This window comes from Corvus brachyrhynchos, unplaced genomic scaffold, assembly GCF_000691975.1.
Source record: "Corvus brachyrhynchos isolate BGI_N302 unplaced genomic scaffold, ASM69197v1 scaffold101, whole genome shotgun sequence".
In the NCBI taxonomy this organism is placed as follows: Eukaryota; Metazoa; Chordata; class Aves; order Passeriformes; family Corvidae; genus Corvus; species Corvus brachyrhynchos.
Window position 1 is genome coordinate 17,111,030 of NW_008237239.1, and position 24,041 is coordinate 17,135,070.

At 37.8% G+C, this 24,041-nt stretch overlaps 1 protein-coding gene across 5 annotated transcripts in view; it reads left to right on the forward strand.

Annotated features, from left to right (window-relative positions):
* Positions 1–4,085: 4,085 nt before the first annotated feature.
* MARK1 (microtubule affinity regulating kinase 1) overlaps positions 4,086–24,041 on the forward strand; it is a 43,938-nt gene continuing 23,982 nt past the window's right edge. For 4 of the 5 annotated variants that reach the window (XM_017730057.1, XM_017730059.1, XM_017730058.1 and 1 more), the window contains exons 1-7: positions 4,086–4,184; positions 13,339–13,542; positions 14,141–14,194; positions 20,400–20,448; positions 21,563–21,628; positions 22,581–22,651; positions 23,645–23,701. In XM_017730057.1, coding sequence (XP_017585546.1) covers positions 4,101–4,184; positions 13,339–13,542; positions 14,141–14,194; positions 20,400–20,448; positions 21,563–21,628; positions 22,581–22,651; positions 23,645–23,701 — 585 coding nt within the window. In that variant the 5' untranslated portion in view covers positions 4,086–4,100. Of the gene's footprint in view, positions 4,185–13,338; positions 13,543–14,140; positions 14,195–20,399; positions 20,449–20,915; positions 21,004–21,562; positions 21,629–22,580; positions 22,652–23,644; positions 23,702–24,041 lie in introns of those variants that run through there. The other variant, XM_017730061.1, reaches the window with a different exon arrangement.

The following is a 24,041-nucleotide window of genomic DNA, read 5'->3' on the forward strand; positions in this document are numbered from 1 at the left end:
GGATTGTTACAACTTGAAATACTCATCAGTTAGACCATGTTTTCCTCATTCTACCGTTCCTTCCCTCCACCCTGGTAAAGTTACTGTGCTTTCTTCTCTCAGATAACAGCAGAGAGTAACCAAAGCTTCATAGTGATTACTTAGAAAGGACATACAATTTTATCATGTTCTCTTAGAGATTTTCTCCATATGCTCAGATACGTGAGGAATTTAATGGGTGAGAGTTACAGAGTTGGAGAAGGGGAGTGTAGGGTGTACTGCAGGCTGTGTAGCAGCAGTGTAAATTACTTGTGCTTAAACAGTAAATATCTGACATTCCTTTTGAGAGTGCATGCTTGGCTTCAGTCATATGTAAGTATCTTTCTACTTCTTAGATGTTTGTCTTAACTTCAAATAAGTAGAGACATAGCTGAGAAATTCGGAGAATCTAATGTGTTAAGAGGAGTCTTGTTTTTTGCCATGGAAATTACCTTAGTCGGTGAAATGCTACATTGAGCTCTTACAGAGGGTATGGTTGTTTTCCACAAATGGATTACATGTGTAATGTATTTACTCATATCTCGTTCCAGATAACATTATTGATTCAAGGTAATATAATTCTTTAAACCATTTGGGGTTTTATTTAGTAATTTTTTTTTCCCATCAGTAATCTGATTTTCTTCCTCCTGCCATTATAGTAAGAACAGTCTACTGGTGGTTAAAAAAAGAATAAACCAAAGAATATGTCTTTACTTGTTGGAGGACTAAAATAGTATTTTTTCCTTAAGATCAGACTCCCAAAGGATTAGCAGTTTTAATCATTCAATACAGTGAAATGGGTACAGAAAATATTAATAATACTGTCCTGAGTAGTTTTTAGCAGGCACACCTATGTATAATAGCTTTTAAAATTTGTTTTTCTTAATTTGATATTAACTGAAGAAGACTGACTGGTTTTTAGACTTCTTTCTTCCAGTGGTAGACATAACATGCACGTGAACAAAGACAATTTATGAAAGCCCTTCACTATGTAACTCTTGCTCCATCTACTGCATAGTCCAGAGAAATCTTATCCTCAAACCTGGTATGAGCAATGAGGGTCGAGCTAATACAGATGCTGGAATTAGTCAGGGAAGACATAATTATTATCAGAGAATGTATGCCTCCTGCAGTGCTTGTAGTCAGGCTAAGGGAAATCTAATCCCACAGCCTGTGCAAAGTAGACTGATAAAATTGCATTTAAAGGTCCTTTTTAAGAAAGCTATGCTTGCTTAACCAGTGATTGCAGAAGTACAGCACTCATATAAAAGTCAGTGTTTCCTAAATACTGCAAGATAACATATTATTACTGCTGCTGCTGCTGTTATTATTAGTTTTCTGTGTGACCTTTTGTGAAACTTTGTATTTTGGTATTGTGTACAAGCTTTTTCACCATTACTCATTAAATTAATTTCCTAGTGGTGTGTAGTATTACATTTCAATAGAATTATTTTCAAAGTGAGAGATACCAAGCCTTCTGGAGTGGTGTAGAAGAGACAAAGTGGACTTCTCTATCCATCTGTTTTCGTTACCTTCACATAATAATCACTAACCTGAAGAAGCTGAATTAAATACAGCACTTGAGTATTAGATTGGAGTTATGATCAAGTGAAGTATTAATGGTGTGCCAGCCATTTTCCTAATATTGTCTTGATTTAATTGAAGATTAAACTCAATGAATGACAGAGGAAAAGAAAGCAGACTTGGGGGACTGTCAAGTTTATTGCCTGTAGAACAGTTATATATTCAAGTTAAGTGTACCTCCAGATGGATTCCTACCCTTTCTCCAAAACTATGCTTGATTTCAGGTCAGCTGCTGGATCACAGGAAGGCAGTAGAAAATGAATAGATTCCTTAACTGTTTGGTGAAAAGAGAGAAATACTTAATGCAATAGTTGTCATCCCCAGAGGTTGGAAGCGTTCTAGTTAGTTTGGTAAATTAAGGAAAAAAATAGAATTCCCAGCAAGCCTGTGATAATTCAGGGATTGCAATGCTGCATAAAGGAATATGTGATCATGTCTTCTGCCATGCTGTGGCTTTCCTCATCTTTTAAGAGGCAAGGAGCATTTTAGGACTGTGGGTGGATAAAGGACCCTTGGCACACGGATGGTGGAAGAGAGAACAAAGCATTGCTGGCAGCTCATCCTAAGACTTGGAATAATTCAGTTGTGTCCATTTGAAATCTGCTTAGCGATGAGTTTCCTTTAAGGTTTTGGGGAAAAAACCCCAGTTTCCAGTAGGGAGGTTGGTAATCCCTGTCACCTGTGACATTGCCCTCAGGTTCCCATGACTTCCTCTGCTTTTATGACTTTCCTTTCCTTGAGACTGAATCAAATTAATTCCTGTTTTAATATGAGACAACATATCATTTGGTAAGGCACTTCAGTTGGGGATTTCTAGGCATGCTGCCCTAGTATTATTCAAACTGTTTGATGTCCAGCTCAGGACAGAATTGAGAGTTGCCCCTGCTAATGGTGGGCTGGAGGCTGCTGTTGCTGCTGCTGGTTATTTGATGTATCTCACTATCTAGATAAAGAAGTTTGAAATGCCCAGTTTTTACAGCCTGCCGGCTGGGCTGCTGTGTAAAGCCTGTAGATGAGGATCTGGGATTCCTCACCAACAGATTGTTAAGGATTCTAGAAAAGGTCATACGTCTTTTTTCTTACTGTTGGATTTGCTGCTTATTTTAATGACTATTCATTTTGAATACATACTAGATTTGTTCAAACCTCTAATCACAGATTATTTGGCTTGTCTTATTAAGATTTACCTGTATATATGTGTACGTTATTTCTTCCGCATTTTCCTAACTTGTTATTTTAATGGTCTGGGTAAATGCATTATCTGCTGGTTTTAATTTTTTCTTTGCATCCTGTGATTTTTTTTCTTTCACTTCCTTAGCCGGATTATGTTTGTGGACTACTAAATTTGTTTTGTTTGTTCTTGTTCTTGGTTTTTACATCTCAGTTACACTCGTGTGATTTCTGTCCATGGTTTGAATTCAGCACATCAACATATATCTGCTGTATATGTGTGGTTGTCAGTATTCATTGTCTACTGTATCACTGTATCTTCCAGTTTAAAACAGCTAAAGAAATGTATTCTTTTTTCTAGCTATTTTACATACTTTGCAAAGTCTTTGAGGAATATTGCTGCTGTTTGCTTTTTTCCTTTTATCAAGTTAGCTTCCTAGTTGCATGTATTTCTGGAGTGCTGCATTACAGTAGTTTGTGATCATGAATAATTGAAGCCCAAAGGTTAAAACAGGGTGGTTGCATGAGTTTAGGAACAAGGGGCTCTGTGGATATTGTAGTCTGAGCTCTGTGAAAAACACACTCTTTGATCATAAGATAGGAGCTGGTCCAAGGGCCAGACGCTGTTTGGACAGCTTGAAGTTAAGCATAAATCTGTGCAAGGCTGGGAATATATTTGCTAAGTTGAAATGTGGTATAGCATTATCCAGATAAAGGTAAATAATTACTACAGCTCAAGTGAGGACGTTTTATTTGATCTGTTAATTAACACTTACATGAAAAACAAGGTAGAGAGCACTCAGCAGAAGAGTTTCTTCATTTTGCCGTTTGATTTGTTTGAGTTCACTATGTCCCAACCAGTTGACTTGGATACATTGTCATAATCCTGCTCCGTGTGTAAAACGTAGTTGGCCTCCTGAAAGCATAAACTAAGTTTAGTGGTGTCCTTATGACTTTGCAGCTCCCACCATCAGGTCATGCTCTGCTAGCCTGTTCTCAGGGGACAGAACTCTTGTAACTGAATGCTGCTTGAGTGCAGGCTTGTTGGTAGAAATGTCTTATGCCAGCTATGGTGCTTCCTCCTCTTAGGAAGGTGTTCTGGTTTTCCTGTGCGAAAATGTAACTCCTCAAAGTCCACCTTACGCTTGTAAATGAACCTTATGCTTTTGAAAAAAAAAGTATGTCTGCAGAATGCTGGGTCTGATGAGATTCTGGCTTAAATATGAAAACCACATGTCCTTGACAGATGAGGTCCAGTAGGCCCTCTGCACTTCAGATTTCTGAGGCAAGACTTGTTACCGACACCAGAAGTCCTTGGCTGCAGAGCGATGGACCAGTGCATATTACCAAGCCTTGAAGATGGAGAAACTAAACTATGCTCTACTGCAGGAGGCCATGAAAGTGCTCTTCAGGTCAGGAAGGATTCCCTGCCCCTCACTTGAAGGCTCTGTGGAAGGGCTTGAGATAGGCCTTGTTAATCTGCTGTAAATCCATGCTTTTTATTCCCTTTTCTGGTTAGGCAACAAGTTAATTTTGAAAACTACTTCTCGTTACATTTATTTTGTATGTACTGTATTGTATGAAGTACAATTCCCTGCCCCTCACTTGAAGGCTCTGTGGAAGGGCTTGAGATAGGCCTTGTTAATCTGCTGTAAATCCATGCTTTTTATTCCCTTTTCTGGTTAGGCAACAAGTTAATTTTGAAAACTACTTCTCGTTACATTTATTTTGTATGTACTGTATTGTATGAAGGGAATTGTTAAGATGAGTCTCCATACTCTTTAGATTAGACTTCCAATATCCCTAAAAAGAGCATGTCAAGAGAATATTGCAAAATCATGCTGAACATTGGGTACGGCATTTGAAACAGAGCTTGATGTGATCCTCAGACATTGCAGAGTCCTGCATTGTCCAAGACAGTTTCTTTTCTAGGACATTTGTGCATCAATTAGTATGTACTTCTATCAGGTTGGATATTTTAATTGGTCATCTCATCACTTTTTAGAAGCCGTCTTTACTTTGGAAAGTTAATAAGACCTTGAGGTAAAATAGTCTTCAAAAGGAGATGGTGATCTGTCTTGGCGAATTCATCATTGGATCCACTGGAGGAATCCAGTAATGGGGATATAAAGACTTTAGAAATACTGTCCAGCTCACTAGAGGAGGAACTTAACTTTCTCTTTTGTGTAGCAAAGTGTTACTTAGAAGCTGTCTTTACTTCGGAAAGTTAATAAGACCTTGAGGTAAAATAGTCTTCAAAAGGAGATGGTGATCTGTCTTGGCGAATTCATCATTGGATCCACTGGAGGAATCCAGTAATGGGGATATAAAGACTTTAGAAATACTGTCCAGCTCACTAGAGGAGGAACTTAACTTTCTTTTTTGTGTAGCAAAGTGTTAGGGGTGCTTTGCTCCATGCATGTCATCCCTAAAGGGGAGCTTGTGAAGATCACATTGTGGGCTCTTCTGAGGGTAAACAACGCAAGCAAGCTATTTACTTGTTTGTGGGATTGTTTTTGTTGGTTTGGGGCTTTTTGTGTTTCAGAGGATTTTTGTTGTTGTGTTGGTTTTGGTTCTTTCCTGAGCCCTACTGTGTTTTTACCTTGTTGTGGAATAGGAATAAGTATCTCCTAGCTAAAGTTTCACTAGTGGTGTCAATTTGCCTTTGGATTATCAAGAAAAGTAGTGTGATCATTTTTCTTTTCCATGTTGTTCCTGTCCTGATAGCACAGTTCCACAAGAGTTTAACATAGAGCTGATGTGATCCGTCTTCCCAGTGCTGGGTGTTGCCCTTTGTCCTTGTGCCTGCTTTGCTGCTGGGAAGCTGTCTGGGGTTGCCTGTGCTCTGGGAGCTGGAGGTGACCCTGGCAGCAGAGTTGCCAGGGTTTGTCTGGCTTGGCTGCCTGTGCTGTCTGTCTGTCCTGCTGCCCCAGCAGTAGTGGGGTTGTAGGTGTGTGTGGGCATGTGAGCAGTGTTGGATCAGCTTCAGTGGCCACCATGCCAAATGGAGACTCATCCAGAGTTGTTTCAGGTATGCAGTGGATAAGGAAAAAATGCCCATTTCATAAACTTTGAGAGGAAGAATGAGTTGAGATTCAGAGCCTGGTCCCAATTAGCTGCTGTATCCTTTCCTTCTGTAGGAAAACCTCAGCTGGTGCAACAGAGTGGTTGTTTGATCCTGAGTGTCAGACATGCTTTGCACTCTAATCTGGTCACTCTTTTGTGAGCAAACCTTGCTTCCTGCTGCTGTATTCCTCATCTGGAGGCAAGCCTCAGGTTTCAGGATTGCAGTCTCTAGGCTGTAGAAACAGCTCTTTCCCCTCAGTTTTGAAGTTTGATGTTAAAGCATTTTCTACTTCTTGAGCCCTGCAAATGCTTGAGAAGCTCCATGTGCTTGACATGATCCTGAACTGTAAGTTGTTTCATGTCTTCCCTCTTTTGCCTTTCATCAGGCCGACTGAAAAATGACCTGGCTGCATCATTTATAAGTGCAATAAAAACACCAGCCAGTTTCCTTCGCCAGAAGTTTCGCTTTCTGGGTGTGTTCCTGTTCTTGTTTGGTTGGTTCAATTAACAACCAACATTTGCATTTAATTTTCTTTTTGTTTCACAAAGGATTTTTGAGCAAACTGTGGGTGCTGTGGCATTCAGAATCAGTAGTGCCCTGTAGCTGCCTGTGCCTCCAAGTGCTGGCAGGATGTACTGGGGGAGATGGGAATACTCATGGGGAGCTCTGTGCTGGCAGGTTTGAAGATCTCCTGAAATAAGTTAAAAAAGACTGGCAAGGTTAAACTGTTCACCTCCTGAAGAAAGAGCAGTGGCTGGCAAGAAATGTTGAAAGAACTCTATCTGTGAAGGACTGTGTTTAAATGTGTCCAGGAGGCTGTAAGAATAGTCTTGCTCCTTCCTTCCCCCTCCCATAAGTGCTTTTCTTCAAAAAAAATTTGTGTTTCGTGTGTGAGGGACATTTGACATTTTATTTTGACAAGATAGGAAATGTTTTACTCCTTTGCTTGATAGGGCTGATGGTAGTTTCTAGTACTGTACCCAATGACAAAAATGAGTAAACAAGAGGATTTTAGGAAAAACTTTCCTTTTTTTCCCCCTCTTGTTGGTTCCACCTGTGGTTTACTGCAGCAGCTTTTAGCTGGCTTGTCTCAGTTTTCATGGGGCTACAGGGAGGGTTCAGAGTTGTCCTAGCAATTAATGGAGATGATATGGGTTGGCTGTCCTGAATTAGCCCTGGAAAATCTTGTTTGTGTGTTTGGGATGAGTCAGGAAGGAAAGTGCCAGGTTGAAATAACTGTGCCAATTCTGAGTGAAATGGAACAAAGGCAGGAAGGTCCTGTTCTGCTGCACCTGCACGCCTGGCCAGACTGAGGGCTTCAGGCCCAGGGAGAGGAGGAAATGTGTTAGCTGAGTTCAGGTTACAAGACCTGGTTTCATGCTATGGAGGTATTTGTTTTTCTGAAATGCTTTGGCTGTCGTCTTGGGGGTGGACCAGCACATTTTTAAGGGTTTTTTTTTTTATCCATCAAATAAAACAGATCTGTAATTCCACATGATAATGAACTCCACCCTTCCATATGACATTACTGCATTGTTTAAAAAAAAAAAAAAAGGGAATGAGCATATTATATCATGCACAGGATTAATGCAGGGTGCTGTAACCATATGAAAATTAGAAGCATTCTAAAGATCCTTGTGTATGAACTTCTGAAACTCTTATTAGCTGTGTCTGGTTCTGCACTGGTAGATCACGGGGTGTTTTCTTTCCTAGATTGCTTCAAGTATGGAGCTGTAAACATTGCATCTTGTGTAGCTTGAGATGAGAAAAACAATTCTGTCTCAAAGTTGGCAGACATTTCTGTATGTCTCACATAGATCCGCATATGTTGAGCACTTAAAAGGCAAACAAACAACAAAAACCCAAACAAAACACGCCCACCAAAATTTCCATGGGGCTTAGATCCCCTAGTAATGAGCACAGGATAAGATTTACTCAGTGCTCAGCATAAGTTTACCTATCACCTGTGTTTATGTCTGCTTTTGGAGCACTATTTGTCTATTGGCATTGGGGGATGGTATTTCACATTGCAGTAGAAATGTTTTACTATCAGCATTGAAGTTCTCTTTTTGAAATACAGAATATTACAACTGGGAAGAAAAGGGAAGAGATGCAAAAATAAAATGAGGAAGTTATTTTGTTTAGTATCTTTCTTGGTGCTGTGTAGTTTGGAGTTTTTTATGAAGTTTTATAAAATGCTTTTCAGAGTTGCAATGTCAGTTAATGAAATGTTTGTGTATGCTTGACTCAGGCCAGCTTTATTCAAATCATTGTATCTTATAGCTGATAGATTCAAGCTATTCTAAAAGATCATGTCTGGCATTTCTACAAATTATGTAAGTGATCTAAAGAGAAGGATGTATATGCATGTGTTTGATTGTTTTCTTCATGTACTTTTGGAAAGCATTCATGAGCGGGCACAGGACACGGGTACATTCTAAATTTTGTCACAGTTTTGATTCTCTTCTGTGTCTGCCATGCACTGATCTTGGCATCTGATTTCAAAACTGTATCTACTTCTTTCCTCACTCTGTCATTGTGGTTTTGGTTTTTCTGAGTGTAGTCCTGCATGTTATCCTCTCTTTCAGTGGGGAAGGTTGGTTGATTTGCGCTTTGGTGGTTTTTTTTAATAGCAAAATTTCTGTCATGCATTTCCAGTCTAGTGTGCATTTAATTGCTGTTAAGAAATTATGAAAAAAATCACGTGTACATACATTCAGCCTTTTAAATTGCCCCTTCCAAAGCACTTCTTCACATGTCTGAGAGATATGTAAAATTAGGTAGTGCTCTATTAATGTTTTGATTTAGACCAGAGGTGCTTTAGTAATTGTAGTATGATGTGATAGATATGTATGGCAAGAGTAAGCTGTGGTTTTGTGCAGGTGTGAGGCTTACCTGGTAGAGGAGGGAATCCCCTTCTTCTGCCCCTAACTGGGGGATCAGGTACTATAATCCTGTGCAGGTGCACTATGCATCATACCTGTACCACCTGGACGCTCTTGACAAGTGATGCAGAACAAGCTCATCTGAACATCTCTGATGGTTTCTACATTGAAGTTTACCAAGAGCTTTCAAAAAATTGGACTCCTTGCTTTAGTTTGATTGCTACTTCAGCAAAAGTCTTGCTTGAGGTGGCTTGCTAGAAGCTCCTAGGTCCTAAAGGAATAGTTGCAGACAGCAAATTGACAGCAGCTGGACATCCAGGACAGTATTTCACATCTTTGTCCCCTTCCTTTCCGGGCATTATATTTTAAGAAACATCTAATGTTATGTGTTTATTTCTAGAGACTTTATTTTGTACTGGCATAAACTGAGTATATCGGGAGTCATGTTTATGGTGTACTAGTAAAGTACTGTTTCCCACTACATTATACATATATTAAGAGCAGAGCTGTTGCAGATCAGAACTATTTAGGAGACTGTCTTCTCAACCCTTCGGAATCCCTCTGTATGGGCTAGCTGTTTTGAAAAATATTTGCATATTTGCAAAATATGACAGCTGTTACAAATACTCATGTGTGTGGCACATGCTTGGAAACGGTAGGAGTTATGAATATAAAAATTGGCTGCAAGATACTTACATCCAGGGCAGGATATAAAATACTGAGAGAGAAAAGTGTGATGATTTGCCTTTTCTGCAGACTTTGCTTCCGTGGGCTGACCCTACCAAGGAATTTGCCTTGTAATAAATCAAGATGGGGAAAATTCAGGACTAAGAGGTTTGTTTAATCAGGTGAGGTGTGTTTGTAGGCAGATTGATGTGTGGAAATTACCCTCTCACTATGAAGGGCTGTAGAGACCTTCAGTGTTGTTTGGTAGAGAAAGGTTGTGTGGACTGGTGACTGAAATGGTTTGGGGGAATTTTTAGGACTATGCTGTAGCAGCAGTTAATATAGGTGATGTTGTAAGTTTAATTACAGTGTATAATCCCTGAGAATACTACTCCAGGGACTAGTAAGTGGCTAAAGAATGCTGAATATGTAAAGCAGTGAAACCCACACGTTGTACCTACTTGGTGGGGTTAGTTCTTGTGCACTTTCTTAAAGATGATGTGTCTGGCCATCGGGTCATCTTGCTTTGGCAAAGTTACCTTGGGTAAACAAAGAAAATGATAGCTTTGAGAAGCAATGGGTCAGGTTAACTCTCTTGTGGTCTTACTGCCCTTGGCTTTCTGTAACAACGCTGGGGGAAAGTGTCAGACACAGACCTAGTAGGGAACAATAAGTGTTAATCGAGCTCTCTTCTGTTGCAATTTAAAACTGAATGCTAGAAATACTTCTTTGAGATTTCTGAGGAGGTGGTGGATTTTGTTTTGCATGAGTTATTTTCTTATTTTAAAATACTTGACTAGTGTGCAAAATACCTAAATGCTCTAATAAACTTTTCAGCTCTAAACTTCTGTTACTGCTGCACCTTGTTTTTGTTTAAAATTGCATTTTATTTTAAGAAACATCTAATTTTGTTTATTTCCAGATACTTTATTTTACACTGGCAAAACTGAATTTACTGAGTCTTGCTTATGATGTACTAGTAAGGTAGTGTTTCTTACTACATTTTATTTAAATATATATAAAGATATAGTGTCAGGATATCTAGTGAAATAACAGAATCTCTAATTAAAATCCTGTGTGGGAAATGCAGCTTGTTAGCTGGAATTGTTTTTAGATGACAATGAACTTCAAGGAGACTGTTGGTTTTTACAGCCCCCTTGTTCCCAGTGCCCTGAAAAATTTTTCAGAATTTAGAGATTGTTCTACTGAAATGCATTTTAAATAGCCACATAGTAGCTGATGCATAATGAATGAAGGTATTGTAATAGACCAGAAGAATCTGAAAATTATGTAGCCTGGCCTTCTAGACAGTGTGGATGTTGCACAGCTTTGTGAAATTCAGCTTTAGTTTTGTTTGGAAATAATCTCTGAGATACTGTTATTTAACCTTGATTTTAATTTTTTTTTCAACTTCTTAGTATTTTCTTTCAATTTCATTGAATGTTGATTTCTAAAAGTTGATAAGTTTCTACTTTTAATTCCTCTTTACTTTCCAACAATAGCAAGTTTATGTGCCGAAAAGAGCCCTATTGCAAGAATAATTTGAATTTCATTCAGTGCTGTTCAAATTCAGAAGTTGTATATATTTATTTGTGTGGCTCACAAACTAGGAAATTTGACCTGCTTTATGCATGATTTCTGTCATCCTTGGGCATAGCTGGAGAGAATCGTTGGTTGACTGAAGATAATCTGTTTGAGAAGGAATAATTAGGAGCCATCCAGAGTGGCTTAGATTTTCTGTCACAAAAAGACCAAAATCCAGAATCATCATGACCATGAACCTTGTTACTTTTTTATTCCTCTTCAGGTTTGGTACTGTCATTTTGATGAAAAAATGTTTTCCCTGTTAAGTCTGCATTAAAATGATCTGTCTTGTGAAGGCATCTTACTTTTTGCCCATGGCATTGGTTAAGTCTATCTAACTGTTTATCTAAGAGATCCCTTCAGGTGACTGCTGGGAGTAGGCTAATCCTGTGAAACATATGAAATTGGCAATTGATATTAGGATTGCTAATGCTTCTGGTAGGCATTGTATTTTCCTGTAGTGAAGATCGAATTCAGTGAGTAAAGAGGCTCAAAGACGCTTAAAACTTGTTTGTATAGCACAATGCTGTAGGCCTGGATGAGGTTCTAGGTACAGCTGAAACATTCTTTGTTAGCACCATACAGATACTGATTTTGCAGGGTGTATTTTTAGGGGAGGCTTTTCTTTGGGCTGTGGTTTATCACATGTGGGACTAGTGTCCAGTCCTGACTTCCTTCAAAGCCTTTTTGCCTGGAGCTGTCTTTCTGATCTTCTCTTTCAAAGTCCACAGAAAGTATTTTAATGATGTGCTTCTAAAGAATAAATATTATTACTAGTGTGTTATTTCACAGCTGAATAAATTTTCTGATATACAGAATCTAAACATGCTTGGCTTGCTTGGTTCTCCAGTAATTTGGAAAACAGTTTAGCAGTGGGAGTACAGTAGTATTTTGCAGAAGGATTCATGCAATGAAAAGACAAACAAAATTATATTTAGGGCTGTTCTCTTGGCCGTAGTAAATAATTAATAGTGCTGGAGGTGATGTAAGCAGGGTTGTGCTACATTTGGGAAGAACATTCTGGTTGAGGTATACTCCTTGTTTTTTCCGGTTGTGTTGCAGCTGTTTGCTACTCTTCCCAATTCCACTACTGCCACCACTTATGTCCTGAAATAATCTTCCCTGGTTCAGTGGGACTGTCTGTAAGCCGGAGTGTTTATAGGAGGGGATTGACTTCAGTCTCTAACAAATGCACACTGAAGCTGAAGTTACTGCTTTCAGTTCTGGGTTGTATGTGCACAGCCCAGCGTTAGGTTGGGTATTGGAAGAAGCAGTAAAAGTCCAGCTACCCTCAGACTCTGCTTTCAGCTTAAGGTCAAGGATCTAGAAACAGGCTGTTTAGTGCTCTCTACAAAGATATCCACTCTCTAATTGAGGCAATCAGTAATGGGGAAATACTCAGGTGTCTGTTGGTGCTTTATGCTTAGCTGGGAGTAAGCATGCCTTTCTGCTACAAAATCTAAAAACTGCTCCAGCCTTCAAAATCTGTAATTTAAAAGATGAGAAGCTAAATTTTACCTGTTAAACATTTGTACCCATCTGCCCCTCTTAGAAAGTATTTGAAATACTGAAACACTTAACACTCCTTTGACATTTTTCATTACTTTGGTTTCTCCTTGGAACAATTCCAAGCCCCATCTGTAACTTGCCCCTTATATACTTGGAAGTTAGAGTACAGAAGCACTGCAGATTTCAGTGACTAACATTTAATGTGGGATGATGTGTTGGCATGCATTAAAAATAACTTCCTTTTAGTTCTTCAGACTTTTGAGATTTAAAATATTTTATGCGATCTCATGGAGTTTTAAAGAATAGTTATTTTTAAATAAAGGCGTAGATTGTTTGCTACTTGAATAAGAACTTAAAAAAGATGCAAACGTGTTTGGGGAGCAAAGCTTACTTAAAAAAAATGTTGGTAATGTCATTTGACTTAAGAAAGTTAAGAAAAAAATAGAGTGAAACCTTGTTTCCAAATATGCCAAGGTACAAGTATGTTTTGTACGGCGTGTTTTTAAAAGACTAACTTTGATTATGGTCAGACAAATATATCTGCAACATAGTGCTATACTGTGTGGCTTGGCAAGTTTAAAAAAGTCTGTAATGGTTTGTAGATTACTGCCTAGGTGTCTAGTTTTGCTTTTGGAGCTAGTAAAATCTTTCTGTAGACTCTTTTTCATGACACATGTATCGAACTCTGCCCAAAGGCAGCATTTTCTCCTTAGGTTGCCATCCAGAGTTACCAGTGATATTGTAAAAGTTAAATAAATGACTCCCCTTTACATCTTTTTATGCTTGTAGTCTATTCTGTTGCAATTGTCTAAAATCCAAGTAGCTAAATTCCCAACTATTTCATCTGCCTTGCAGCACACCTCTGTGGATGGATACACTGAACCACACATCCAGCCTATCAAGTCAAGTAGCAGACAAAACATCCCCCGATGTAGGAACTCCATCACATCTACAAATGAAGAGCATCCTCACATTGGAAATTATCGCTTACTGAAAACAATAGGAAAAGGAAATTTTGCCAAAGTGAAACTGGCAAGGCATGTGCTTACTGGAAGAGAGGTAAGCCTTGGAAAAAAACAAAAAGGCTGACAGTCTGGTTTATGTTCTCTTTGGCTATCTTTATAATAAGTGTTTCTTCTAGAGGCTGTTTCAGGATATAGAAGAAGTTACCTGACATGCCTGAGTTTCCATCTAACCACCCACCCACCCCCTTTTTAAAATGTAGCTTCTTGGTGAAAGGGTCAAAATGTTTGTTGCGCATCAAAGGGCATTTTGGGGCTGGAAAGGCATCTGTTCATCCCCAAGCATTTCTAAAACTGAAGAGAAACGTATTGATCGATTTCATTGATATTGGTGATCTATTAATAGATAAATCTTGTGTTTGGAGGGCCTGGACAAGATAACAGTGGACAAGATAACAATGTTCAGTCCAAACACAGACATAAGTTTATAACTGATTCCTTGGTGGCAAAGTTCCAAGCTCCTGCTGGTAAATCCTAATAGGTTAGAGAATTTTGCTTGATGAAATGTATAGAAGTAGACACACATGCGTGTTTGAGAGGTGCATCCATGCTCTTGCTCACAGAGGTGCAATATATTTTTGTTCAAACCTTCTTCTGAGTTTAGTAATTCATAGTTGTTTGTTTTTTTTCCCAAGGTTGCTGTGAAAATAATAGATAAAACCCAGCTAAATCCTACTAGTCTGCAAAAGGTAAGAATAGACCATAACATCTGGAATTCTGTAAACAGTTGAACTGTGATCCTTTACTTGACAAAAATACTTGATCCCCTTATCTTGCTAAACAACATTTTTGTGTGTGACCTTGGGAGAGTGTGGTCTCCCTGCTATAATGTGCACATCCGTGTGTCTGAGGGCAGTGACTCCGTGTGGTTCCTATCTGAGCACGGCTGTTTTGCTCTTTCTTCCTCTTCTAGCTTTTCTCTTTGCCAACAGTAAATTTATTTCCAATTAGGTGCACAAACAATTTGTCTACATGCTAAACCAAGATGTAATGCTGTAAAGGATGGTATTTTTCTTGGATTTTTTCTTTAATGTAGTAATTGGTTTTTTGTGGACTTAGAGTACCAACTCTTATTGCTTTAATGGGTTTTTCTACATTTGTCTTTATACTCTTTCAACTTTTTAAGATATTTGCTGAACTCAAGGGACCTGTGGCAATTACTTTTTGTGCATAGAATTGACAAAATGAGTGAATATAATCAGAACAGCCTTGTTTATGCCTGTAGATAGAAATTCAGCAGTCCTTCATAATGATTGTGATAAGTGTTTTATCAAAACCCTGGGGATTTTTGTTCGGTTTGGATTTTTACTATTTAACTCTGCGTATGTTTTGTTGTGGCTGAAACACAGAAATGTTGTACTGTCCTACTGAAGGACACCCATTATAAAAATTTGGGGTTTTTTTTGTTTAGAAGTACTAGACTGCTGCTGTCTGTAGCTGTAGAAATGAGTGAAAGAGGCCAGGGCTTATTGCTGTTCTTTTATCTCTGGCTGCTGTTACATTCATTTTATTGTGTCACTTTGGTTATGGGGAGTTATAAACAGCTTTGCTTTAATTTCTTTTTCCTCTTATTTCTTTTATACTTTGATTTATTTGCTTTAATGTCTCCTTTGTAGTACTTGTAAGTGTGGGTTCTTCTGGGTTTTTAATCTAACCTGCTGTGCAGTCCATGCAGAAGCTTTGCTGTTAAATCCTATATCCTATATTAAGCAAATCTCTTTGCTAATATTTGAGCTAGAAGGCAGCGTGTGACAGAGCATATTGTGGAAATCCTGTGCTGCTCATGTAGCTTATTTTCCACCTAGCTTGGTGTTGACACTTGAAGAGCTGGGCGAGTTTGTCTCATTGTTGAGCAATGAGAAGCTAAAGTATGTTTCTGGTAAACTAAGAAAAACTCAGTTTTAGGACAATAGTTTTAATGTTAAGTTGTATTTCATACAAAAATACTTGATAATAATTCAATAAACCATTCCAAGTATAAATAAGACTTTCATAGCATACAAATGATGTTGTCACACTGCACAAATAGTACATAAATTACTCATGCAGTAGGTCTTTGCTGTTATTATTTGTTTTTTTGAGTGGGAAGCTGGCAACAAGAGAAACAGTATTAGGTACTGTTAGAAGCAGCTGATAGTAGAACTAAGGATAGATGTTTAAATTTAGTAATTTAACCACTGAATTTAGGAATTTAATTCTTCAGTAACTTCTAAATATATTTATTCCATGCATCTTCTGCTCACACTGAAAAATGGGGTAATTTGTTGGTATGATATTTTCATTTGTAAAATATTGATTATGATTTTCAGAAAAAATAATCTTTGTTTTGAAGCTTTATATTTCTTCAGCTGTGACTGAGTGAATGAATATTGATTGCCTGAAAGCTCTTAAGTAAACTTTAACACAATTTTTGCACAGTCACTGAAGCAACTGTAAAGACAAAGCAAATAAGGGTGAGAGGGTCGTTCATTAGCATACTTAAGATAATTTCTGTTAGTATTTTAATGGGTCATTTGTGAATTGTAAGTAAAATAATAAAAATTCTTGTTCTGTTCTATGAAATCAGTCACCCTTTTTTTTTTTCTTTCTGCACTGAGCTATTACATTGTGTTTTTGATTCTTCATGTACTGTTTAATATCACTGCAACATGAAGCTTTATAACTTTGTCATCAGGCTTGCACTGTACAAAGGGCTGTTCAGTAGTTGGATTTCTTTCCTTGAGAGAGAGGCAGTGTTGGGAATGGGAAGCAGTGATAGTAGTATTGTGTTAATAGGAATGGGCACTTATCTAATGAAGGTTTATAGAGGAAGTGGAGTATGTTACTGGCACAAAAATACCGCTCCTGAGCGTGAACCCATCTAAATTCTCATGGTTAAGAGGATGGTCTCTAGAACTTCAAAGCTGATAAATTGTATGCACTTCAGCAAAACTTTTAGACCTTCAATCACTACTGATTATTATTAATCAAACAAGACAAATTTCTTATCTTGGGCATGGGGTCATTGACAAAACCATCCCCTTTCCATTCACCACAGTTTGAAGGATACCAAGTGCAAGTTGGTTTTGCTACAGTACTTGCTGCTGACCTAATTAAGTGAAATGAGTCATCATAGCTTCGCATGCACCATTCTGTTTTGTAAACAGAAATATTTAAGCACATACTTCGCTTGCTGGAAGTGTTAGACAAGCTGGGTCTGTAGTTAGTCATGGGTATAAAAGCTCTTAGCTGCTCACCAGTGGTTTTCATGCCTTGTAGTATGGACAGGGTACTTTAGACAGTTACTTTAGCTTGTGTCATGGGCTAACATTTTGATTGCTTAAGTAAGTTGACCTTGTGAATTTTTAACTTTGCTTTCTTGTCCATGCAATGTGATAATCTTAACTTACATTATATTTCTCACTCTAGGACCTCTGCTTCTTTAAACAGAAAACCAATGTTGAATTAAGGGTCCTGCCTTTTTATTTTGTTTTCAGTTTGTTCAGTGTGTGGTTACCACTGTACTCAGTGAGCATCTGTTTAGAACAGAGCTGGCTTTATTGTTGACTTGCTGTCTTGATAGTAACACACGGTACTGACTTAGCTTTTTCCACTGTCGCTATTGTAGTTTGTTCCCAAGTGTAAGTATTTGGGTTTTGTCATAACACAGATTTATATCAAAATAGCTGGTCTACTTTTTGCATATCTACTGCATTGGAAGTTTTGCCTTGTACTGGCTTCACCAGGGATGTTTCTGAAATAGCATTCTCTTGCTCTTCTGCGAACTGCTGGTGGAGCAGAAGGCGCTGTTTTTTTCATTAATAGGTTTAATTAGGAAATGGTGTTTCAGATATGCCCCTTTTAGGTGTCAGCAAGGTTTTTATTTTTCAAACATACTTGGAGCCTCTAACTTAAGTTCCTTCTGTTAAGAAAAGCAGAACAGAAGTAAAGTAGTAGTAGAAGATTTGGAACAATTTCAGTATGTTACCTATTGAAAGCTGTGCTTCTTTTGCCCCATCCCTTCTCAGTAACAACTTAGAAAGTAGAACAGTTTTCAAGCACATTTTTAAAAGCAAGACAAAGCCTTGGTTAACTGAAGATTTTCAGTTTGATTTTAGTAACTTAAAATAGTAAATCTCAAACATGGGTATCAATCTGACAGCAAGTATAAATGTTGTTAATGGTGTGGCAGATCCTTGCTTTCTGCAGTTTGTGCCTTGAAAAATTAAGCTGGAAACACAGGAAACAATTTTTCAAGTCTTGTCACTTTTTCCTAACTACAAATTTGAGGAGCTGAGTGTGGTGCTGGTTGTCCCTTTCTATAAGCGAAGCACCTTTCCAACAAGGAGATGCTTGTTCAAGAGCTTTTTTTGAATGGCAGCACTTTTCAAGAATCAAGGGTGGTCCTATAAATATGTGGTGGGGTGAGGAGAGAAAAGTCAGGGAGCACTTACACCTTCTGAGAGAGCAGGACGGTGCTGCTCAGGAAAATACAGGTGTGTCTGAATTCTGAAAATGCTGTTTTTTGTCAGTAAAATAGATCATAATCCTGCAGCAGGTTGCCTTGTCCTCAGAGAAGAACGAATACCACTGTTCTCTCCAGATTTTTATAAATTTACCAAACTTGGCTATGTAGGGAATAACTGTGGTCTTCTTGCTTAAATACCTCTATATGCAAAGGAAGAGATGTATCCTGGGTGTTATTGAGGGGTGTGGTGGGTATTGTTACAAGGTGTTTATATTTGTAAATACATGGTTATTTGCATTGCAAGTGTTAATGACCAGCATGCTTCTGCATGGGGAAAGCATGGTGGGGGAGGTTTATCTCAAAGTAGTGCTTCATGGAATGCAGAGTTGCAATGTAAATAATGTCCTTGAATACTGTTAATGCTTTTATCCAGAAATACTTGGGGAACAAAATTTTATGTCACTGTAAAATCAATTTGAATCTTAAACCGATTAGTAAACTTCTAAGTCTTGTGAAAATATTGAATAGAAAAATTCACACCTTGGGGTTTTTTTTTTTTTTTTCAATTCCTGTGTGCTTTACCTTAAATATAAAATTGTGAGGGTTGAAATTATTCTCTATAGAAGTCATATTTTAATCCTTCTTATGAAGGTATGTGTTTATTGCTGTACCTCTTGTACCAGCATTAATAGCGTTAAGTTACAAAATATCTTTCCAATCTTTTGGGAGGAACTGATTTTCCACATACCTGCTTAGACACTCTTCTGATGCTGTACCATCTATTGGATTAGATTTGTTAGCTTCTGATTATTTTATATTGATTTAGCTGAGAAATCTATTCTTGTGCAACAAATTCAAATACTTAGAAAAGCAACAAATTCTCAAAGAATCTCCTGCTGTGATGTTTTTCCTTAGCAATGACTGATTTTATGAGGAAAAGATATTTGCTGAAGTTAATTCTGGTGCATAATGTTACATAGCCTTGTTTTGTGTTTTAGACATAAGCAAACTGCATCTGTTCATATTTGCTCAGAGAAATGCTTCTGTAGTCTTTGCTTCCTTCTGAAATTGTTTTAATGATGATTGTAAGGCAAGGGCATGGTAACTAGCTTGAAATGCTTAATGCAAGTATAGAACTGTAATATTATTACTTGAGCTGTAGTAATGTACTTTATCAAAAGCTGAGTTTCAGTAAGATGTTTCTCTGTAGTCTTAACTCGTAGAATTTTAGAAACAGCGTAAAATATGTGCTAAAGTGCTACTCTTTGAGGAGCTGTTTGGTCTCTGGCTTGCATCACTGTACCCTTTTGCAAGGGTTGCATCTGATCAAATGGGACTAATTTTGAAAATGGAGGGTGAGATGTCTCTGAGGCATCAGACAAACAAAACAACAACACACATAATGTGTTGAGCCCAGTTTCTCTCTAAGGAAGTGCTAAGATGTTTCCAAAATATCTAAGCATTACATTGAAGAGTGAGCATTTCTTCATTTATTTTCATATCCTCCATTAGTCCAATAAGGGACCAAAGAGTATGCAGCTCAGTAAATAGGGGCTATGCTCTTCACTTAAACAGTGAAAGCCTATCAGTATTGTCAGCCTCAAGTACACAGCACCAAACTACATAGTCATTTTTGATTTCTTTCATTTGCCTTCTTTCCTTTGAGCCCTTAGGTTAGTCTTGATTACCTCTAATTAATAAAGGCATGCATGGTAGAAATTTAAGAGCAATAACCTCTTGTTTGTTAAAAAAAAAAAAAATCTGTCAGAAGTATGTATAGTTAGGGTTTTACGTTTGTCCAGTTGTTTATAATTATGTGATTCAGCATCATAGAGCAGACTTTCAGCAATGATATATCTTCAGGAGTTGCAGGGGGAGAGAGGGGGCATCACTGCTGCTTGTGGCCCAGTGTAAAGTTTGGTAGTTGTAGGAATAGCAAACTTGCCTGCTTCACCTCTGTGGAGCAGCAGGACTTGGAGGATGTCAGAATTCCTGGTATCTGATTCGATTTGAACATCTGTGTGTGACTTTTCCCTAGTGCTGCACCTCGTACTTGCACCTGCAGTTTTGATGTGTTTGGGGTAGTTGGCTGAGCTTGCCAGTCACCAAAGAAATTAGAAGAGAGTGAAAATTTGTGTGAACGATCTGTGGGGTTTGGTCAATGTGAGACTCCAGAAAGGGCTGTGCAACTTAGTGTGTTTGTTTGCATAAAGCTTAGTAATTAGTCTGGTTTTGGTATGTAGTTATTTGTAGTGATTATAATTATTTAATGCATAAGATGTAGATTGTTTTCTGGAGTTCACTGCACTATATTTATTTATATTTTATGCTAATTCTACTTTCTGTGGCCTTTTCTGTTTTCTTTTTGACATTTAAATTTGGATATATCTTGTGTAATTTTTCCCTAATAAACACATTCTAAGGAAATTGTCCTGCTTCCTTGACAGTTGTTTCGAGAAGTACGAATAATGAAGATACTGAATCATCCCAATATTGGTAGGAGCCCTGCATTTCTGCTCACTTTTTTTCTGTTATACTGTTTACATTTTACTCTATTTGGCTGTATTTGAATGTACTGCTATTAAACTTCTTTCGGAGATAATAGGACAGTAAGCATCCAGTAAATGCTTCATTGTCTCACCTCCTTTATTGACTCTGTTTGCACCAAGAATTTTGCTTAGAGGAGGTAAACTGCTCAGTCCAGGAAAGCCTTACAAAGAGTAGGAGATGTGACCTCTCTGGTCTATAAAGTACCCCAACTCCCCTCTTCTACTGAAATTATTCTTGAGACCCAAAAGCATGAGTTTTTTAGGTGAGAGTACCAAAACTCCATTAGTTCAGTCTAGGAAAGACTCCTGCTGACTGATATTTCCAGAAAATTAGAATTACCAAGTATGTAATTTTCCCTTTCTGCTTTAGTTCTTTCACCTACCCCACAGCTTCAGGGCCCTACTTTGTGATGACAATTCTTCTGGCTGAGGAGGGCTGGACAGTCTTGTTCCAGAGACAGTTAATGGTCCTGAATCGGCCAGAGGGCTTGTTGCATACAAGGTATGGATGAGGTGTACAAGTTATTACATGCTAGGCACTCCCTTCTCATCCCTTAAATTGTTTGTTGCTTTTTCAGCATTCATAGCTTCTGCTGTTTTTTGTTTTCATGGGGGTGGTGGTGGGGGTGTGTTTGTTTTAAATGAGTGGTTATATTGCAATCTGAGGAAAGTCAGACCTAACATTTCTGGTATCCACTTGGTTTTTAGTTGGTCAGAATCTCAGATTTCTGACTGTGAGCAGTTCACTAGCAAAACAGGGGAGGTTTGTATGATCTTAAAGAAGTCTGCGTCAAATTAAACACTAATTTCAGCATGAACTTGTTTGTACAGTGTGCATAAACGTCTGAGAAAATTGTGAATTAATATGCTTTATTATCAACTGTGATTTAGAAATTAATTTTGGTCTTTTTTCCCCTCAAAAGAATGCTAACCTAAAGGTCTCTGTATGATCTAGTGTTATCACTGGCCGTAAATTATACTCATTCCATGAGTATAATTGTTTGTTTGTGCTGTGCTTTTACTCCTGGCTGCAATCTCTCTCTCATTCATTTTTCTTGCAGTAAAATTATTTGAAGTTATTGAGACTGAAAAGACGTTGTATTTGGTAATGGAATATGCCAGTGGGGGTAAGTGGATTCTGAAATGCGTGTTAAGGATAAACTGAAATGCTAGTGACATGCCTAGAAACGCTTTAAGGATTTAATGGGTTATTGCAATCTGGCCTTCAGAGCAGTCCCAGCAGACCTCCCAGGGCAGGATTTCTTGATTCTGTTAAGTAACCTCTTAGGTTTGTGCTGAAGGGTAGTTCCCATTCTGAGGTTCCTGCTGCAGTATCAGGAGATAATCTGGCACTGATTCAGGCAAAAACTCTCAACTCGGTATTTATCCGCTATATCTAGGCGAGCACTGGTGCCTCATTTTATCTTGCAAATGTGTGCCAAAGCACTTGGAGAGGCAGATCCGGGGATGGGAATAAGTAACACAGGAAGGGGAACCAGCAGGCTCATAGTGAGAGGGATAGTGAGTGCCTGCTTGAGAAACTGCTTAGCATCTGAATGGGAAAGGTTTGAATGTGGGAAGAGAATCCAGCACAGCGTCAGTGACCAGCTAGGAAAGGCTGCTGTCAGACAGTGCAAAGATGAGGATCTGAAAGGCATTTTAGCAGCTTTATCAGAAAGAGAACAAGAAGGAATAAACAGAAATAATATAAATAATGTTAAGTGAAGCCACTAGAGACGCGCAAAACAAATCTAGTGCATAAGTTGCCTGATTCCTAGTGTGTCTTACACACAATATCAATATTTTTCATGATGGATTTTGTGTGTTTCACAGTGGTTGTCAATTTATTTTAAAAATTGAAGAAGCCTTAGTATGAAGGGTTCCATTTTTACTTCTTTGTTATTATTTGTCTGAATGAAATCCAATGCAAAAAGTCAAAAGGAATTTTTCTTGGCTGCTTGTATTTTCTTTCTCTTCAAGAAGGGGGGAGCATGGGGTGTGTGTTGCTCTCAAGCATGTTTTGATTGTGTGTGATAGTCAAAAAAATTAATACTAATGTTTTGTCCTTGTCATGATCAGGAGAAGTGTTTGACTACCTAGTTGCACATGGAAGAATGAAAGAGAAAGAGGCTCGTTCAAAATTCAGGCAGGTATGGAATTAGTATATTCATTCTTTTATTTCTGTTTATGTTGTTTTCAGATAGACATGAGTGTGAGCAAACTTCTTTTACTTAAAAAAAAAAAATTGTTTTGATAGTGTTTATTGAAGCCACAGTGGAAAAAAAATCCCAGAAGATAAGTGTCTGCTTCCTATATACTGTCTAAAAATAGTAAGATTGTTTTACATTTACTTTTAGTCAATGTTTCTAAGAGTCACTTTTTTTATTGTGACTCACTTCAGGTTTAAATCCTTTTCTGCATATATTAGAATTTTAGAGCTGTTCTATCTAGAGCTGTTGATATGATGACAGGTACTGCTGTGTTCATGTCACACTGTTTTGTAGGAAGGCTATTCTGTAATAGGCTTTTCTATTCTTTTTACAGAATTTCTCACCTTAATCCTTTTCTTACCCTGGTATTAGTGATTGTTTTGGAAAAGCTTTGATCAGATAAATATATCAAGTTTGGTGTTTCTCAGAATTAAGTTATATAATTAACATTTAAAGAAACTGCTCTTAACTTGATGTTTCAGACTTGTTTTTTGATGTATATGTGAAAGACATGAAAATGTTGAATGAATTGTTCTGCTAGGGATGAACTGCAAAGATATGCAGTTGATATTGTAGAAGATAAAATCTGAGATGATGTGTCTGGCTACTGGGTTGAAGGGTGGATTGATTTCCTTTCAATAATTATTGCGATTGGGTGATTGTCGTTTAAAAAAATGTTTCTCCAATTACCTCGAGGGGTATGTATTAAACTTCTTTTTAGTAGGAAAATGAGCCGCTTATAGGGACTTTCCAGTTTTAGTATTTAAGCTTTAATGAAAGAAACTTAGATGAATATTTTTTAAGATAAACGCTTTATTTATTAATTTCTTACGTTTTAGTGAATCATATCAGGAAAGAAAATTATTAAATTATATGCAAAAACTCATACTGAAGTTGAAATAAAATATTTCACTGATCATCTTGGTGTTTCAGATTGTGTCTGCTGTACAGTATTGTCATCAAAAATGCATAGTTCATCGTGATCTTAAGGTAGGTTGTTACTTATTTTACTTTTTGCTCCCTATCATACAGACTTAATTTCATTCTGTAGATTAGTCCTTTCCACTGCCTGTGTCTGCCTCAAACATGTGAACGAGGGAACTATCACTTGTATTTTATTCTCAATTTCCTGAAGCACAAAAATAATGTAGCTTGCCTCTTGGAACAGGGGAGAGACAAGAATAGAACATGTGTTACTTTGATTCCAGTTTTGGCTTTAAGAAAAAGACATGCTCTCCAAAGAGTTATACCTGCTGTCGTGCTGGTATCTAGGACAGTGAAACTGCAGAAGATCAATTTATACCAGTCAGTACTACTTAATTAAAATATT